Here is a 17,912-nt window from a genome sequence, read left to right on the forward strand (position 1 = left end):
TCCCATAGCTCCGCCTTCCTCTGTTCTTTGCCAAGAAATTTGTTTCATTTCTCTCTGACTGACTTTGAGAACACATCTCCTCAGAATCATTTACTATGCATTCCTGCCTTAGTTTTGATGTTGCCTGTTCAAAAGATTGCCCTTCAATGGCCTCATTTACAGACCTAAAAACATCAAACTTCTTTGATAGTGAGGTAAAAGAAATGCTCTTTTCAATGCATCACACATGGGAATTCCAGAAAGTTCTAATTTTTGAAATGAAGACATAAGATGCATAATGTGATCATTACATTTACTTTTATCCCTTAATTTGGTTTCATTCAACTCTGCCAGCCAAATTGGTTGCTGCTTTGCATATGTAGTTGCATACATAGTTCTCAGTTTATATAAAATGTCCTTTGGTGTATCTTTCCCTCCACTAATATGGCTTGTTTCTCTGAGAGAGCTTCCAAAAGCATGCACTTCACATAATAGTTTGCATTGTCCCATTCAGCCATATTTTCAGCTGTTCTGTCTTGGTCTAAGCATATATCTAATCTTTTTGCTCGAAGGAGACATATGAATCTTAGTTCCCACTGCTGATAATTAAACTCAGTTAATTTAGGCACCTTGAGAGAATAGAAAAATGGTGAATTTCTTCCCTCAGCCATTTTCTTAGCCTTCTGTCTGCTGTGTGGGGGGAGAGAGAGACAGACTGAATCTTTCCTTTAAAACTTAAGAGAAAAATGTGGCCTTTTTTTCTGCCTGGTAATATTTCTCTTCTTTTTTCAATTCCTGGACCCTGGGCCCATAACCCTTTTGTTGGATTATTTGTAGTAAATAATTAGCAGATTTTAGTACACACAGCTTCAGCTTTAGAAATGTTAATTTCTTTCTTCATCTCTCTCTCATTCACCCCTGAATAATTCACTGCTGAGTCACTTTAAAGTTGAAGTAACAAAACATCTGTTTACTCACAGTTTGTAGTTAGATTATAATCAGACAGGCTTATATATACATATTACTATACATTTGTATTATCAGCTCCTTCCATGTGCTTAGATGGTAATGGATGCTCACACCACCATAGATCCTCTCAGGTTAGGAGAGATCATGAGCTCCATGTGCTCCATGTGCTGTGTGTGCTGCATCTAACCCCCACAGGAAGTTGCATAGCTGTGTGACCTCTCTAAGTAATTCACATCAGAGGTCACAGAGTAATCACAGAGAAATAATAGGTGACAGGCAATGCATGTAAAATACAATTACATTCCAACAAGTATATCTTACGTTTACACTCCCTGGGCTCGGACCAGCAAGGGCTCAGCACTCTGACTGCAACTCTTAAGACTGATTGATTGATTTTTCTCCTTTAAGGGAAATAGAAACAATGTTTTGAGACTTTATTTCAGATATAGCTGGGGTGGGCAACCTGCGGCCTATGGGCTGATTGCAGCCCAACATTTAATTTTTATTTTTTTTTTGGCCTCTGAAACCATAGGAAGTATACACTGAAAATACCATTAACCAGAGTTTTGGCAATTGAAAAATACTGTATCTCATAAATATCTTCAGAATAGTCACTCGAGTAGTTTGTTCCCATCATTTATAGTTAAATAAATAGTAAAAATGTATCACAAAAGGTCTAAGGAGCTCTCTGCATTTCTGGTTCCAACATTATGTAATGTTGTGGCCTGCTGGGGGTAGAACCGACATTAATGTGGCCCTTTGTGCATAAAGAGACATAGGAAGCAATCTCTTTTTTTTTTTTTTTTTGGTTTACAAATGTGGGTATTTCTGAACCCCCCCCCCCCCCCTTTACAAAGGGAAATGAGACTTCATATACTGCCTTTCTGAGATTTTTGCAACTACATTCAAAGCGGTTTACATATATTCAGGTACTTATTTTGTACCAGGGGCAATGGAGGGTTAAGTGACTTGCCCACAGTCATAAGGAGCTGCAGTGGGAATTGAACCCAGTTCCCCAGGATCAAAGTCCACTACACTAACCACTAGGCTACTCCTCCACTAGCAACATTCCATGTAGAAGCCTGCCCTTGCAGATCAGCAATGCGGCCACACAGGCTTCTGTTTCTGTGTTGCTGATCTGCAAGGGCAGGCTTCTACATGGAATGTTGCTAGTGAATAGCAACATTCCATGTAGAATCTCAAACAGTAGGAACAGAATCTCAATAGTAGCAACATTCCATCTGGAATCTCCAATAGTAGCAACATTCCATGTAGAATCTCAAATAGTAGGAACAGAATCTCAATAGTAGCAACATTCCATCTAGAATCTCCAATAGTAGGAACAGAATCTCAATAGTAGCAACATTCCATCTAGAATCTCCAATAGTAGGAACAGAATCTCAATAGTAGCAACATTCCATCTAGAATCTCAAATAGTAGGAACAGAATCTCAATAGTAGCAACATTCCATCTAGAATCTCCAATAGTAGCAACATTCCATGTAGAATCTCAAATAGTAGCAACAGAATCTCAATAGTAGCAACATTCCATGTAGAATCTCAAATAGTAGGAACAGAATCTCAATAGTAGCAACATTCCATCTAGAATCTCCAATAGTAGGAACAGAATCTCAATAGTAGCAACATTCCATCTAGAATCTCAAATAGTAGGAACAGAATCTCAATAGTAGCAACATTCCATCTAGAATCTCCAATAGTAGCAACATTCCATGTAGAATCTCAAATAGGGAAATGGGACTTGATATACTGCCTTTCTGTGGTTTTTGCAACTACATTCACAGTGGTTTACATAGTATATACAGGTACTTATTTGTACCAGGGGCAATGGAGGGTTAAGTGACTTGCCCACAGTCATAAGGTGCTGCAGTGGGAATCAAACTCGGTTCCCCAGGATCAAAGTCCACTGCACTAACCACTAGGCTACTCCTCCACTAGCAACATTCCATGTAGAAGCCTGCCCTTGCAGGATGTCAGACTCACAGAAACAGAAGCCTGCGCGGCTGCGTTGCTGATCTGCAAGGACAGGCTTCTACATGGAATGTTGCTAGTGGAATAGCAACATTAACATTCCATGTAGAATCTCCAATAGTAGCAACATTCCATGTAGAATCTCAAATGGTTTTTGCAACTACATTCAAAGCGGTTTACATATATTCAGGGGCAATAGAGGGGGCATTTTGTACCAGGGGCAATAGAGGGTTAAGTGACTTGCCCAGAGTCACAAGGAGCTGCAGTGGGAATTGAACTCAGTTCCCCAGGATCAAAGTCCACTGCACTAACCACTAGGCTGCTCCTCCACTAGCAACATTCCATCTAGAAGCCTGCCCTTGCAGATCAGCAATGCGGCCGCGCAGGCTTCTGTGAGTCTTAACATCCTGCACATACCACTAGGCTACTCCTCCACTCCAAAGCCGCACGGCAATACCAACACAGCCCATTCAAGATGAATGGGCTATGTCATCAGTACTGCACCGCCAGCCAGTAGCGCGACTTTGTAAACAGGGGCCTGAATGTGGCCATAACCATGTTTGTTTACGTTCGAGTAGACAGCAGTACCGACTATTATCTTAGATACTTTTTACATGCTTTAAGGTATATTCTCATGCTAGATTTGAAAAAAAAACAGAGTACTAGAGGACATCCACCTTTGAAGGCTCCTGAGGCAGACCTCTGTAGCTGAAACACGATTCATGTCGAGTCTTTGGATGGTTTTAATAAAATATCACTTGCTTCGTATATCATCTAACCTTATCTTTTTTTTTTGGTGCCACCTTCACTGTGTTATTTCTGTGCTTTGCGAGAGACTTTTGTCCCTTCTGTTTTTTATTGAAGACAGTGGTCAGACACACATTGAAATGCATACTTTTTTTAAATGGGTGGAAAGTGGGGTACCCAAGCCACTGCAGTGGTGTAAACAGATGTTAAGGCAAATTAAATCGATGTAATTCATGCACAGTTAAAGAATGATCAACAACAAGTGGATATGTTTTTCCTTAAATGACAACAATTTTATTGAAGAAACAGTTGATCAATACCACTTAAGGGCTCTGCTTGATGCTTAAATTTGGGCTCTGTCAGCTCCCACAGGATAATAAAGGTTTAAAAGGTCTGCCCTTGAAGGTTACAGGAGAGCCCTGACCAATTATAATTTTAAGAGCAGGCTGAATGGGAAGTTATTGAGGGCCTCATTCACTAAGCTTATCCCTCAGAGATGCAGAACGGGAGAAGAGCTCTAGATAATGATTGCATAACCATTTAAGGGCTTAATTTATTAACGCTCATATGTCATATTTTTAGAGATTAGGGAATTTTATTAAGGGAATGATTAAACACAATGTTGGAATTGTAAAAGGTGAATAAGGGGTTAAGATTTAAAAACAATCTCAAAAACGTGAGCTTTTAGCCTGGATTTGAATAGGACTACTACTACTACTTAACATTTCTAGAGCGCTACTAGGGTTACGCAGCGCTGTACAATTTAACAAAGAGAGACAGTCCCTGCTCAAAGAGCTTACAATCTAATAGATAAGAGTGAGACAAATATAGGACAATCAAGCCATTGTGACATCACTGATGAGGTTGGCTCTTAGGCATTGGTGGAATGAGGCATTATGACATCACAATCTCAGCTCTGGTTAAATCACTGCTATATGTAATACTACTACTACTACTTAACATTTCTAGAGCGCTACTAGGGTTACGCAGCGCTGTACAATTTAACAAAGAGAGACAGTCCCTGCTCAAAGAGCTTACAATCTAATAGATAAGAGTGAGACAAATATAGGACAATCAAGCCATTGTGACATCACTGATGAGGTTGGCTCTTAGGCATTGGTGGAATGAGGCATTATGACATCACAATCTCAGCTCTGGATACCAGAGACTCTTCACACTAAGGGGGGCAGTGGGCCAAGTATAGGACAGTCGAGCCATTGTGACATCACTGATGAGGTTGGCTCTTAGGCATTGGTGGAATGAGGCATTATGACATCACAATCTCAGCTCTGGTTAAATCACTGCTATATGTAATACTACTACTACTACTTAACATTTCTAGAGCGCTACTAGGGTTACGCAGCGCTGTACAATTTAACAAAGAGAGACAGTCCCTGCTCAAAGAGCTTACAATCTAATAGATAAGAGTGAGACAAATATAGGACAATCAAGCCATTGTGACATCACTGATGAGGTTGGCTCTTAGGCATTGGTGGAATGAGGCATTATGACATCACAATCTCAGCTCTGGATACCAGAGACTCTTCACACTAAGGGGGGCAGTGGGCCAAGTATAGGACAGTCGAGCCATTGTGACATCACTGATGAGGTTGGCTCTTAGGCATTGGTGGAATGAGGCATTATGACATCACAATCTCAGCTCTGGTTAAATCACTGCTATATGTAATACTACTACTACTACTTAATATTTCTAGAGCGCTACTAGGGTTACGCAGCGCTGTACAAATTAACAAAGAAGGACGGTCCCTGCTCAAAGGAGCTTACAATCTAAAGGACGAAATGTCAAGTTGGGGCAGTCAAATTTCCTGAGTAGGGTTGTAGTGGTTAGTTGCAGAAAGCGACATTGAAGAAGTGGGGCTTTGAGCAAGGACTTGAAGATGGGCAGGGAGGGGGGCCTGGCGTATGGGCTCAGGGAGTTTGTTCCAAGCATGGGGTGAGGCGAGGCAGAAAGGGCGGAGCCTGGAGTTGGCGGTGGTGGAGAAGGGTACTGAAAGGAGGGATTTGTCTTGAGAGCGGAGGTTACGGGTAGGAACGTAAGGGGAGATGAGGGTAGAGAGGTAAGGAGGGGCTGCAGATCGAGTGCATTTGTAGGTTAGTAGGAGAAGCTTGAACTGTATGCGGTACCTGATCGGAAGCCAGTGAAGTGACTTGAGGAGAGGGGTGATATGAGTATATCGGTCGAGGCGGAAGATAAGACGGGCAGCAAAGAGAGCAGGATGTAGGAGGGACTTAATGAAGGACTTCCAGGCTTATGACATAGCAAGGTGGAAGGAACAGGATCTGGAATTGGTGGTAGAGGAGGGGAGCACAGATGAGAGTGACTTACCTAATGAGTTGAGTGAGAGTTCTCAAGGAGGGGTGTGAGGAGAGAGTAGCTGCAGAATGAAGGCACTTGTAGGCAGGGGCGTATCTGCGTGGGGCCACAGGGGCCTGGACCCCCCTACTGCCGCCGTGGGTACCTTTGCTGGCGGGAGACCCCAACTCCCACCAGCCGAGGTCCACTTCCTCCTGCCGCTGCGAGGTTTTTTAAGTTCATCGGGATTCGTCCTCCGTCACTCTGTGCTGCTATTCAAAGAAGCTGCTAGCTGAATGCAGTTTCGGACTGCTGCTGCACGTTGTACATGAGTCTGACGTCCTGCACGTACAACGTGCAGCAGCGACGTCAGACTCAGTCCGAAACTGCATTCAGCTAGCAGCTTCTTTGAACAGCAGCACAGAGTGACGGAGGACGAATCCCGATGAAGAACTTAAAAAACCTCGCAGCGGCAGGAGGAAGCGGACCTCGGCTGGTGGGGGTTGGGGTCCCCCACCAGCAAAGGTACCCGGGGGGGGGGGGTCGGAAATGGCGGCGGCTGGGGGGGGGGGCTATAATGTGCCCCCTCACTCTGGCTTCGGCCCCCACTACCGCCGACTTTCAGATACGCCCCTGCTTGTAGGTCAGTAGGAGAAGTTTGAAATGTACACGGAAACAGGAAGACGATGAAGTGACTTGAGGAGAGGGGCTACACTGGTGAATGTCATTCAACCGAGTTTTGAGTAGATTGACTTGGAGAAAGATGGTTCAGTGGGAGATCTGTAAGGAACAGGTTGCAGTAATCTGTGAGATGGTAAGTGCATGGATAAGGGTTTTGCTGTGTGTTCAGAAAGGAAAGAATGAATTTTTATGCTAAAGAGAAAGAAACAGGTTTTAGCAGTATTTGTAGAGAAAGAAAGGAGTCAAAGATGACCCCATGGTTACAAGCTAAAAGGGACTGGGAAGATGACAGTGTTAATCACAGGAAGAGATGGGGGGAAGTGGGTTTAGGAGGAAAGATAAGAAATCCTGCCATAGCCATTTTGTTTCAGATGGAGGTGGGACAACCAGGTGGCAGTTGTCAAGCAAGCAGGCTCAGATTTGGGATTGGATTCCTAGTGAAATTTCTGCTTTAGAAAGGTAGGTCTGGGTGTTATCAGTTTAAAGATGGTACTGAAAGCCATGAGAGGAAATCAGAGCACCAAAAGAACAAGTGAAAGGCCTCAAGAGAGGAGTGCTGAGGCAATGACATATATAGCCATGGGTGGGGGGCCCTGAGCCCAGGCCTGCTCCAAAATTGCAGTACAGAATGAATGACTGGGGGGATGCCCAAACCCCGCCAGCCGAAGAGATTCACTAACTGAGCCCCCACCCATGCTGTCTCAGCAACAAGGATGTCGGCAGGGTGCTTCAGCCATTGATGTTGTTCTCAGGTTTGAGAGCAGTATACATGGCTGAAGCTCCCTGCCATATTCCTCGCTGCTAAGGCATCATGGGTGGGGGCTCAGCTAGCAAATCTCTTCAGCTGCGGGGCTTGAGCATCCCTGCCAGCAAAGGTATTAGCTAGAGGATCCAAGAGGAAATTCTTGGCCCCCCCCCCCAAAAAAAGAAAATTGGGCTTCTGGCTACGCCCCTGCTCTGAGATAGCTGACTGATAACGGGATAGCGGTGGCAGAAAATCCATCAGTGTGTAGACTAAGGAAGTAATTTTATAAAGCTTTTTTTGCATGTAAAATGTCTCTTTCAAAATTAGGCCATACTTTAAAAGTATTCATGGTGCAAGTAGGTATAGTCAGGGGAGGAGGGAAGATAGAATGCTAGCACAGCAAGTAGGGTCCAGTGAAGCTCTGAGGAGCCTGTTTGAAAGCAGGAAGGTACAGCTGCAGTGGAAAGTGATAGACTGAGGATATGGCCGGTGGAGCTGAATAACTGGATGGGAGTGCAATCAGAGGACTAGGAAGAGAGAAATGCACAGTTTCCTCTTTTGTGATTTCAGAAAAGGAAAAAAGGATGCATGAGTGAAGTAAGGGAAGGAGAGATGGAGTTAACCTGGTGGAGAACTCAAGATTAACCTTGTGCATAGGTGTCAGTAGGGGGAACCATGGGTGCCATGGCATCCCCCCAAATCTCACAGGAGCAGGAGGCACAACAGACTCTCCCCACTCCCATGTAATACCCCCCTTCTGCTTCCTCCACTGCCCTACCCCCCCCCCCCCCCCAGCATTCGTAAGAAGTCCCTGGTGGCCCAGTGCATCCCAGGATACACTGGGCAGGGCTGGGCGCCACCATTTTGCAGGCAGTGCCGAAGGAAGAAGAGGGAGGTCACCTCCCTCCTCCAACCTAAGGTAGGGGGATGGGGGGTTTGACCGCGGTCCACTGGGCTACCAGGGACTTGGATGCTGGGGGGGTAGGGGGGGACTGGAGACCCACCGGATCTCCAGCCCCCCCCCCCCTGAACCTGCGTCGGGAAGGGGGTTGGGGCGACTGGAGGTCCTCCGAACCTCCATCCCCCTGTCGCTGTGGGGGGGGGGTTGTTGGTTCCTGCAGGAGGTTGCTGCATTGGGGGGAATGGGGGCCTGCTAGCATGCAAATGCATTCTGGACAGGGCTCACCATTCCTCCCCAATGGTCTGCACACCCTAAAGCTGGCTCCGAGCTGGCATAGGGTTTGCCACGGCCAGCGAGCCAATCTTTGGCGCACTGGTTGCTGATCACTGGGTCTGAATAGGTTTAGCATGCATTTGCATTGTACTTACGCTAAGAGCCCTGTTTTGAAAGCATTTGCATGCTAGTTGCTTTCAGAGCCCGCGAGCACATTGTTTTACGTGCTCGAGGGCTCTGATCATGGGGCAGTAGCAAACACAGGCACTAGTATGGCGCTAATAGCCTCTAGCACCTGCGTTTGCTTCTGATCCATCGGCCTGTGAGGTAGAAAAGTTTGAGAGAGAGGAGCTCCAGAAGAAAACATTAAAGCAGTAGCCATACTGGTGACTAGGGGCAAGATCAGACGAGACGGGGCGCAGCATACTCGGAGATAAAATGAGGAGATCAGAGCCAAGAAGGGTCATCAGCATGGAAGTTAAAAGGACCCCAAGATTAATGGAAGGGAAGATGGTTCAAGAAAGAAGGAGAACTAGGAGTCAAGTAAGTGAGAGAGGGACTTATCAGGGAGTAGATAAATGATAGCTTCCCGGAGAAGTAGTGGAGCAAATAGGCTGGACCTGAAAAGAAGGAGCGAAATGGAAGAGGGAGTTGAAACCTAGAGGAAATGGAGAGGAGCAGCCCAGCACACCAACGCCACAGCCAACCAAATGAGGTGTATGGCAGAAAAGGTAACCACCAAGATAGATGGGAATAACTGAAGTAGAGTCTTCATGCCTCGTTATAGGGTATGAGAGAGAGAGGTCATTAATGTAAGCAAGCCTATTGAGAATAGAACAACCATTCCACAAGGAGCATGAGAATAAGAGTGGAGGGGGAAGAGGGGAGGGGGACGGGTAGATAGGAAAGGGGAAGGGAGGTAGGGGGGGAAGGGAGGAAGGGGGGGGGGATTCAGGGATGGAAAACGGGAGGGGGTGGAAATGGTGAACGTAACCAAGTTGAACTATTGGTGTGTTACCGTAAATGGAGTTATAATCCATGCCTTTTATTTTTTGTATACCTTACCAATATCTGAATGTTAAATAAAAAAATCTTTAAAATAAGAGTGGAGGGGTTATGGTTTGATCTACACAGGCTGGGTGAGAGTTGCCTTGGAGGGGACCAGAATTGGGATTGATAATACCCAGCTGAGAGAAGAGGAGCTGAAGACTATGGAAAAGAGAACGGGAGGTGTAACAACCGTCATGGAAAATAGAGATGGTCAAATTAGAGGAAGAAAAATCTGAAGCCCAAGAGTAGAGGAGAGGGTAGAAGGCGAATAATGTAGAAAACTTGAGTTTGAAGTAGGGAATAAAATGAGTTAACATCAGGAAGAGAAAGTGTAGCACAGACACAGGAGAGGGAAAGAAGAGAAACAGAAACCAGAGATGGTGGAATCGGGGGCGTATCTGCGTGGGGCCACAGGGGCCTGGGCCCCCACAGATTTCGCCCTGGACCCCCCCTACCGCCGTCAACCCTCCCCCGCCTACCGCCGTCACCTACTCCCGCCGAGGTCCGCTTCCTGCTGCCGGTGCCTTTAAAAATATTACTTCAGCTGGCGGGGGACCCCAACCCCCGCCAGCCCAGCCGAGGTCTTGTTTTAAGTTCTTCTGCCTCCTGCTGTTGAAAGCTGCATCCCTTCCAGTTTCGGAAGTCTGGGTGGAATGTGCTGTGTGCTTTCTGGCAAGCGGCTGGGTAGACCCTTGGATATCGGCAGCCAAAGCCCAGGTGGATCGTGGACCTGGGAATCACTATGGAGAAAACTGGGAGGAGTATAAGAGGATGAGAGCAATTATGGTGTATGTAAATGGGGGGGGGGGGGAGTGAGGGAGGTACCATAACATTTTCAGGAAGTTTAACATGAAAAATAATTTTAAAAAATCACATGCTACATAGTGTGCATTAAACAATGCCAGTAACTTCTAGCCTGCAGGGTTTTAATATCTGGTTTTACTCAGATGTATTCTGGGGGGGGGGGGGGGGGTTGTTTTGGGGTTTTTTTTTTAGAAATTGGTGCTTATTTCCATATTGGGAAAGACCAAAGGTCCATCGAGCCAAGCATCCTGTTTCCAACAGTGGCCAATCCAGGTCACAAATACCCGGCAAGATCCCAAAAATGTACAAAACATTTTATACTGTTTATCCCAGAAATAATGCATTTTCCCCTGGTCCAGAGTTTAATTACACGTTGAGTGAAGAAATATTTTCTCCGATTCGTTTTAAATTTACTACATTGTAGCTTCATCGCATGCCCCCTAGTCCTAGTATTTTTGGAAAGCGTAAACAGACGCTTCACATCTACCCGTTCAACTCCACTCATTATCTCTATATATAAAAGGCAACACCAACGTTCTATGAAGCCTCCAACCGGAAGTGTGAAGGGGGAGAGATATCCGGTTTCCCCATGAGTGTCTGCCCCGCCCTCGCTCTCTCTCTAACACAAACAGTGAAGGAAAACAGCAAAGCAGGAAATCAAATTGCTCTCTCTGTAACAATGAAGGACTCAGAGGGGGGAGGGGAGAGAGGGCAGGAACACACACACTCCCACATGCACACAGAAGAAAACCTTGCTAGCCCCCGTTTCATTTGCATCAGAAACGGGGCTTTTTTTACTAGTTTTATATAAGTCTATCATATGTCCCCTCAGCCGCCTTTTCTCCAAGCTGAAGAGCCCTAGCCGCTTTAGCCTTTCCTCATAGGGAAGTCGTCCCATCCCCTTTATCATTTTCGTCACCCTTCTCTGCACCTTTTCTAATTCCACTGTATCTTTTTTGAGATACGGCGACCAGAATTGAACACAGTATTCGAGGTGCGGTCGCACCATGGAGCGATACAAAGGCATTATAACATCCTCATTTTTGTTTTCCATTCCTTTCCTAATAATACCTAACATTCTGTTTGCTTTCTTAGCCGCAGCAGCACACTGAGCAGAAGGACCTGCCACTGCCTGTTCTGGTGCTGCTGTCAGTGGAATGTTCTCGTCTTGTTGTGAAAAGTAAGGGGTACAAAGACGCGGCTTGGAAGGGCAGCCTGGTAGTGATGCAAGTATGACGTACTTTTCTGGTTTGAATTTCAGGTGTACTGGCCGATGAATTCAGTGTGCTGCGATCACCTTCGTACGTCACGTTCCGAGAAGGGAGCTGGCCTCTCCCTGGGGAGCGCATCCCGGACTTGACTGCACTTTCCATGGGCTTCTCTGTAGAAGAGGTGCGGATCTGAATGAATTTAGCATTTAGTTACCAGTGTTTGTATATGTTTATATATGTACAGACACACACACAAAGCTTGCACGTTTCAGAGGTATCTTAAAAAAGATAACGTAGTAAATGTTGGCAGATAAAGACCTGTACGGTTTGTATGGTCCATCCAGTTTGCCCAACAAGGTGTGGCCAGAGTTGTATCTGGCACTCTGTGCGGATTACACTTCTTCATGATTAAACACTGCCATCATTAATAGGACAGTCATCAATTTGCCAGAGCCGGTGGTGGGAGGCAGGACTGGTGGTTGGGAGGCGGGGATAGTGCTGGGCAGATTTATACGGTCTGTGCCAGAGCCAGTGGTTGGGAGGCGAGGATAGTGCTGGGCAGACTTATATGGTCTGTGCCAGAGCCGGTGGTTGGGAGGCGGGGACAGTGCTGGGCAGATTTATACGGTCTGTGCCAGAGCCGGTGGTTGGGAGGCGGGGACAGTGCTGGGCAGACTTATATGGTCTGTGCCAGAGCCGGTGGTGGGAGGCGGGACTGGTGGTGGGGAGGCGGGGAATAGTGTTGGGCAGACTTATACGGTCTGTGCCAGAGCCAGTGATGGGAGGCGGGGCTGGTGGTTGGGAGGCGGGGATATTGCTGGGCAGACTTATACGGTCTGTGCCAGAGCCGGTGGTTGGGAGGTGGGGCTGGTAGTTGGGAGGCGGGGATAGTGCTGGGCAGACTTTTACGGTCTGTGCCAGAGCCGGTGGTGGGAGGCGGGACTAGTGGTGGGGAGGCGGGGAATAGTGCTGGGCAGACTTATACGGTCTGTGCCAGAGCCAGTGATGGGAGGCGGGGCTGGTGGTTGGGAGGCGGGGATATTGCTGGGCAGACTTATACGGTCTGTGCCAGAGCCGATGGTTGGGAGGTGGGGCTGGTGGTTGGGAGGTGGGGCTGGTGGTTGGGAGGCGGGGATAGTGCTGGGCAGACTTATATGGTCTGTGCCAGAGCCAGTGGTTGGGAGGCGGGGCTGGTGGTTGGGAGGTGGGGATATTGCTGGGCAGACTTATACGGTCTGTGCCAGAGCCGGTGGTTGGGAGGTGGGGCTGGTAGTTGGGAGGCGGGGATAGTGCTGGGCAGACTTTTACGGTCTGTGCCAGAGCCGGTGGTGGGAGGCGGGACTAGTGGTGGGGAGGCGGGGAATAGTGCTGGGCAGACTTATACGGTCTGTGCCAGAGCCAGTGATGGGAGGCGGGGCTGGTGGTTGGGAGGCGGGGATATTGCTGGGCAGACTTATACGGTCTGTGCCAGAGCCGGTGGTTGGGAGGTGGGGCTGGTGGTTGGGAGGCGGGAATAGTGCTGGGCAGACTTATACGGTCTGTGCCAGAGCCAGTGATGGGAGGCGGGGCTGGTGGTTGGGAGGCGGGGATATTGCTGGGCAGACTTATACGGTCTGTGCCAGAGCCGGTGGTTGGGAGGTGGGGCTGGTGGTTGGGAGGCGGGAATAGTGCTGGGCAGACTTATACGGTCTGTGCCAGAGCCAGTGATGGGAGGCGGGGCTGGTGGTTGGGAGGCGGGGATAGTGCTGGGCAGACTTATACGGTCTGTGCCCTGAAAAAGACAGGTACAAATCAAAGTAGGGTAAACACACAAAGTAGCACATATGAGTTTATCTTGTTGGGCAGACTGGATGGACCATGCAGGTCTTTTTCTGCCATCATCTACTATGTTATATGGGCAGTTGTATGATGCAAACTTGACACATAATACCACGATACTGTTGCTGTTTTCCCAGAAGTTGTTCTTTGGTCCTAATTTATTGAACTTCACGTGGGGAACCCTCTGTTCTTCCTTTATGATTGTAACTGGGGAGTCTAGCCCTTCATTATACATTCTGGCACTAGAGCAGGGGTTTTCAACCCAGTCCTTGGGGCACACCCAGCCATTTGGGGTTTTCAGGCTATCCCCATTGAATATCCTGAAAACCCCAGCTAGCGAGTGCCCCGAGGACTGCACTAGAGGATGGCTTCAGTATTTAGCAGGGCCGCTGAGAGACTGAACCGGGGCAGGGCTGCTGCGGCCCCCCCACCCCCCAATCACTGCCCCTGCCTAAATACCTTAGCTGGCAGGGATCCCGAGGCCCCACCCTTCAGAAGACGTCTTCCTGCAGTGCTGACTGCCAGCCCCTGCAGCTGCTTTTCCTGTCAGGGCATTCTCAGTTTTAAAACCGAGCATGTGCGCCTGACAGGAAAAGCAGCCGCTCAGCAATGGGCAGAAGGGCAGCGCTGAAGGGAAGCTCCGGGTCCTCCCCAGCCTCCAAGGGGGGGCCCGGTGCTGGAGTTTTCTCTCTCCTACTCCTGTTGGGACGCGATCACTCAGGCCAAGTAGTATTTTTTTTATAACTTCCTAAAATGTGGTTAATAAATGTAAGTATATTTGTTATTTGTATTTGCTGTGTATGTGTACCCCTTCCCAGTCCCCTGTAGCCTCTAGGACATAGTAGATGACAATGACGGCAGAAAAAGACCTGCACGGTCCATCCAGTCTGCCCAACAAGATAAACTCATATGTGCTACGTTTTGTGTATACCTTACCTTGATTTGTATCTGCCATTGTCAGGGCACAGACAGTATAAGTCTGCCCAGCACTAGCCCCGCCTCCCAACCACCAGCTCTACTACTACTACTCAACATTTCCAAGGCGCTACCAGACTCACGCAGCGCTATACTGCCACCCAATCTCGGCTATGATAAATGATAAAGTATTGATATATGGAGACCAGATACAAAGTAACTTCTTGTTTTTTATTGCTTCTGCAGTCAACCGATAATCGCCTCATACGCAATAACTCATACATCTGATTGCACCACTGCGTAAGCATCGGCGGTTCAGCATGAATCCTTTGCAAAAGAATATAGCACTTACCCAATCAGTGAGGCTTTACGCAAAATTATTAATATTTTATATGTAAACCGTTTTGATATGTTTTTAGGCGGTTGATCAAATGTAACCTCGATGTCCTGCAGAGACCCCAGTTGGTTTGGTTTTCAGGTGTTCCATAATGAATACACGTGTGAAAGAGGCAGTGCAGATGTCCTGGAAAACTGAGCAGCTGGGAGTTCCCCAGCGTCGGTTTGGGAAGCCCCGATGTTGAGAAGGAAAACTGCAGTGCTTCGAATGGGTGTGGTCCATAGAGCAACACTTCAAATAGTAAACACTAGGGACGGGCAGCCGACAAATGTTAATTTGTGTAGTTTCCTGTGTAGCTTCCATGGATGTTTGCTTTATTCATTTTCATTTGGCCATTTTTTTCCTCACAGGTGCGCTTTTTTCAGAAAGGGGGTTCACTGTCGCTTATTTTCGAAAGAGAAGGACGCCCAAATCGCAAGATGGGCGTCCTTCTCACAGGGTCGCCCAAATCGGCATAATCAAAAGCCAATTTTGGGCGTCCCCAACTGCTTTCCGTCACGGGGACGACCAACGTTCACGGGGGCATGTCGGAAGTGTAGCAAAGGCGGGACTGGGACATGCCTAACACATGGGCGTCCTCGACCGATAATGGAAAAAAGAAGGGCGTCCCTGACGAACACTTGGACGACTTTACCTGGTCCTTTTTTCTCTTACGACCAAGCCACAAAAATGTGCCCTAAATGACCAGATGACCTCCCCTTACTCCCCCAGTGGTCATTAACCCCCTCCCACCCTCAAAAATTTTTTTTTTAAATATTTTTTCCAGCCTCTAGTGGGTACAGTGTACTTCAGGCAGGCGGACCCAGGCCCATCCCCCCCCCACCTGTTACACTTGTGGTGGTAAATGTGAGCCCTTCAAAACCCACTGTACCCACATGTAGATGCCCCCCCTTCACCCCTTAGGGCTATGATAGTGTTGTACAGTTTGGGGGAGTGGGTTTTGGGGGGCTCAGCACACATGGTAAGGGAGCTATGCACCTGGGAGCAATTTGTGAAGTCCACTACAGTGCCCCCTAAGGTGCCCAGTTGGTGTCCTGGCATGTCAGGGGGACCAGTGCACTACGAATACTGGCTCCTCCCACGACTAAAGGGCTTGCATTTGGTCGTTTCTGAGATGGGCGGCGTTGGTTTCCATTATGGCCGAAAATCGGGGACGGCCATCTCTAAGGTCAACCTAAATTTTGCGATTTAGGCGTTCCCGACCGTATTATCAAAACGAAAGATGGACGCCCATCTTGTTTCGATAATACGGGTTTCCCCACCCCTTTGCCGGGACGTCCTGCGAGGACGTCCTCAGGAAAACTTGGGCGCCCCTTTCGATTATGCCCCTCCACGTGTGCATTTGAGTTCTTGCATGTGCAGTGGGTACCTTTTTTGCAAATGGTATGCATTCTCTCAAAAGAGGATGCACTATTATTGGCTATTGATAAAATGCAAATTTGGTTTGTTTTTTTATTCTGCTCATTTGCAAATTTTTTTTTAAGAAATGTATTTATTGAACTAGTAAAACAAGTAAATAACAAACTCAAAAGCAGAGCGATAACAACAAACAAAGATCACCTACACCCCCCCCCCCCAAAACTCATTTGCATTTGATATTGACATGCAGTGGTATGGGATGTGTTGTTGGCATGTCCCATATCATTGAAAAACAAATGCCCATCCCTAGTAAACACTATCAGCTTGATATTCAAAAGCACTTATCAGAGTAGCAGGTGCTGTCCTAAGTTGTCCGGATAATTATCTGGATAGCACTGCTGAATATCGCCGTTATCTGGATAGCCATATAGTGGCCGGGGATATACTTCACGGCGAGCATTTAACAGAAACTCCAATCCTTATTACAGCTGGTAAACCATCAAAGAGTGGTATTGGGGTTAACAGCACTGGAAAAACACACCATGTCGCAGTTTTTTTGTGTCCAAAAGCCCTAGTTTATACCTCTGTTTTACTGCATCACTTTGATCTGGTGTATGGGTGAGGCTTTGGTTTGTATCCACAATCAATCTTGCAGTTCATCTCTGCTAGAATCCTGAAGTGCTTTTTACCTTTAATGGTATTCCCCAAGACAACAGAGTTGGAAGCTGAACTGCCTTTCCTTAAACACTTTCCTACGCATTAATGCATGTGGTGGTTCTGTATCATAAGTGTGGCTAGAATACAGTGTTCCAATCTCAACTTGCCTCAGGAAAATGAGGAATTTAGTTAAAAGTAATGTTCTGTTTGGAAACTCTGCAGGACCTTTCATGGCCAGGGCTTGCTGTGGGAAACCTGTTTCACCGACCAACAGCCACCGTTCTTTTGACAGTGAGAGGGGTGGACACACTGCCACTGTCCAAGGCTGGCGTTTCGTACCCTATAGAGAACGTGAGTATTGGCCAGACTGGGGGGACCCTGCAGTGTCCTATACAGGAAAACCTATGCTGATAGAATGACAGCTGATTTGTGAAACACTTACCCTATATAATAATTCTCACCACCAACGTTCTAATGTGTCTGCCTGTGTCCATGGCTCCTTCGGAGTTGCTGAGCTAGGCTCCGTAGCCAGGCTGACGTCACTCACAGCTGATTCCCAGGCAGGGGGAGGAGTAGGGAAACACGCGGAGCAAGTGGCAGGGAGCGGCACATCAAACAATGACCCTCCTCTCCCCTGCCCTCCCCTCCAGCGACTCTACTCTCCCCCTGCCCCCCCTCCAGCCACCCGCCGATACTTACAAGGGCGGCCTCCAAGACTTCAGCAGAAGTCTCGAGTCCGCCATTGGAAGTCTCGGCGGCCATTTTGAACAGCGATCCGGCAGCGGGGGAGAGTCAGCACCAGCAGCGGGCAGGCAGGACCAGGGATCTTTCCTACCTGCCCCGAAGAATTGGTTACACAACCTGGGTGGATGAAGGAGGGGCAGGTGAGAGAGCAGGGTCGTTGGACATGGGTGGCTGGAGGGGGGGTGCAGGGGGAGAGTAGGGTCGCTGGACATGGGTGGCTGCAGGGGGGCCAGGGGGAGAGGAGGGTCGCAGGACATGGGTGGCTGGAGGGGGGACAGGGGAGAGGAGGGCCATTGTTTGATGCGCCGCTCCCTGCCACTTGGAATTAGCAGTAGAGGAGAAGGGGACAGAGAGGAGAGA

At 47.7% G+C, this 17,912-nt stretch overlaps 1 protein-coding gene across 1 annotated transcript in view; it reads left to right on the forward strand.

Moving 5' to 3' along the window:
- The window catches only part of ATP6AP2 (ATPase H+ transporting accessory protein 2), a 61,589-nt gene that overhangs the window by 17,989 nt on the left and 25,688 nt on the right, over positions 1 to 17,912 (forward strand). The window contains exons 2-3 of the mRNA XM_030202339.1: positions 11,713 to 11,843; positions 17,031 to 17,159. Of these exons, the coding sequence (XP_030058199.1) occupies positions 11,713 to 11,843; positions 17,031 to 17,159 (260 nt within the window). The remainder of the gene's footprint in view (positions 1 to 11,712; positions 11,844 to 17,030; positions 17,160 to 17,912) is intronic.

The sequence above is a fragment of the Microcaecilia unicolor genome, chromosome 4, assembly GCF_901765095.1.
Source record: "Microcaecilia unicolor chromosome 4, aMicUni1.1, whole genome shotgun sequence".
Taxonomy (NCBI): Eukaryota; Metazoa; Chordata; class Amphibia; order Gymnophiona; family Siphonopidae; genus Microcaecilia; species Microcaecilia unicolor.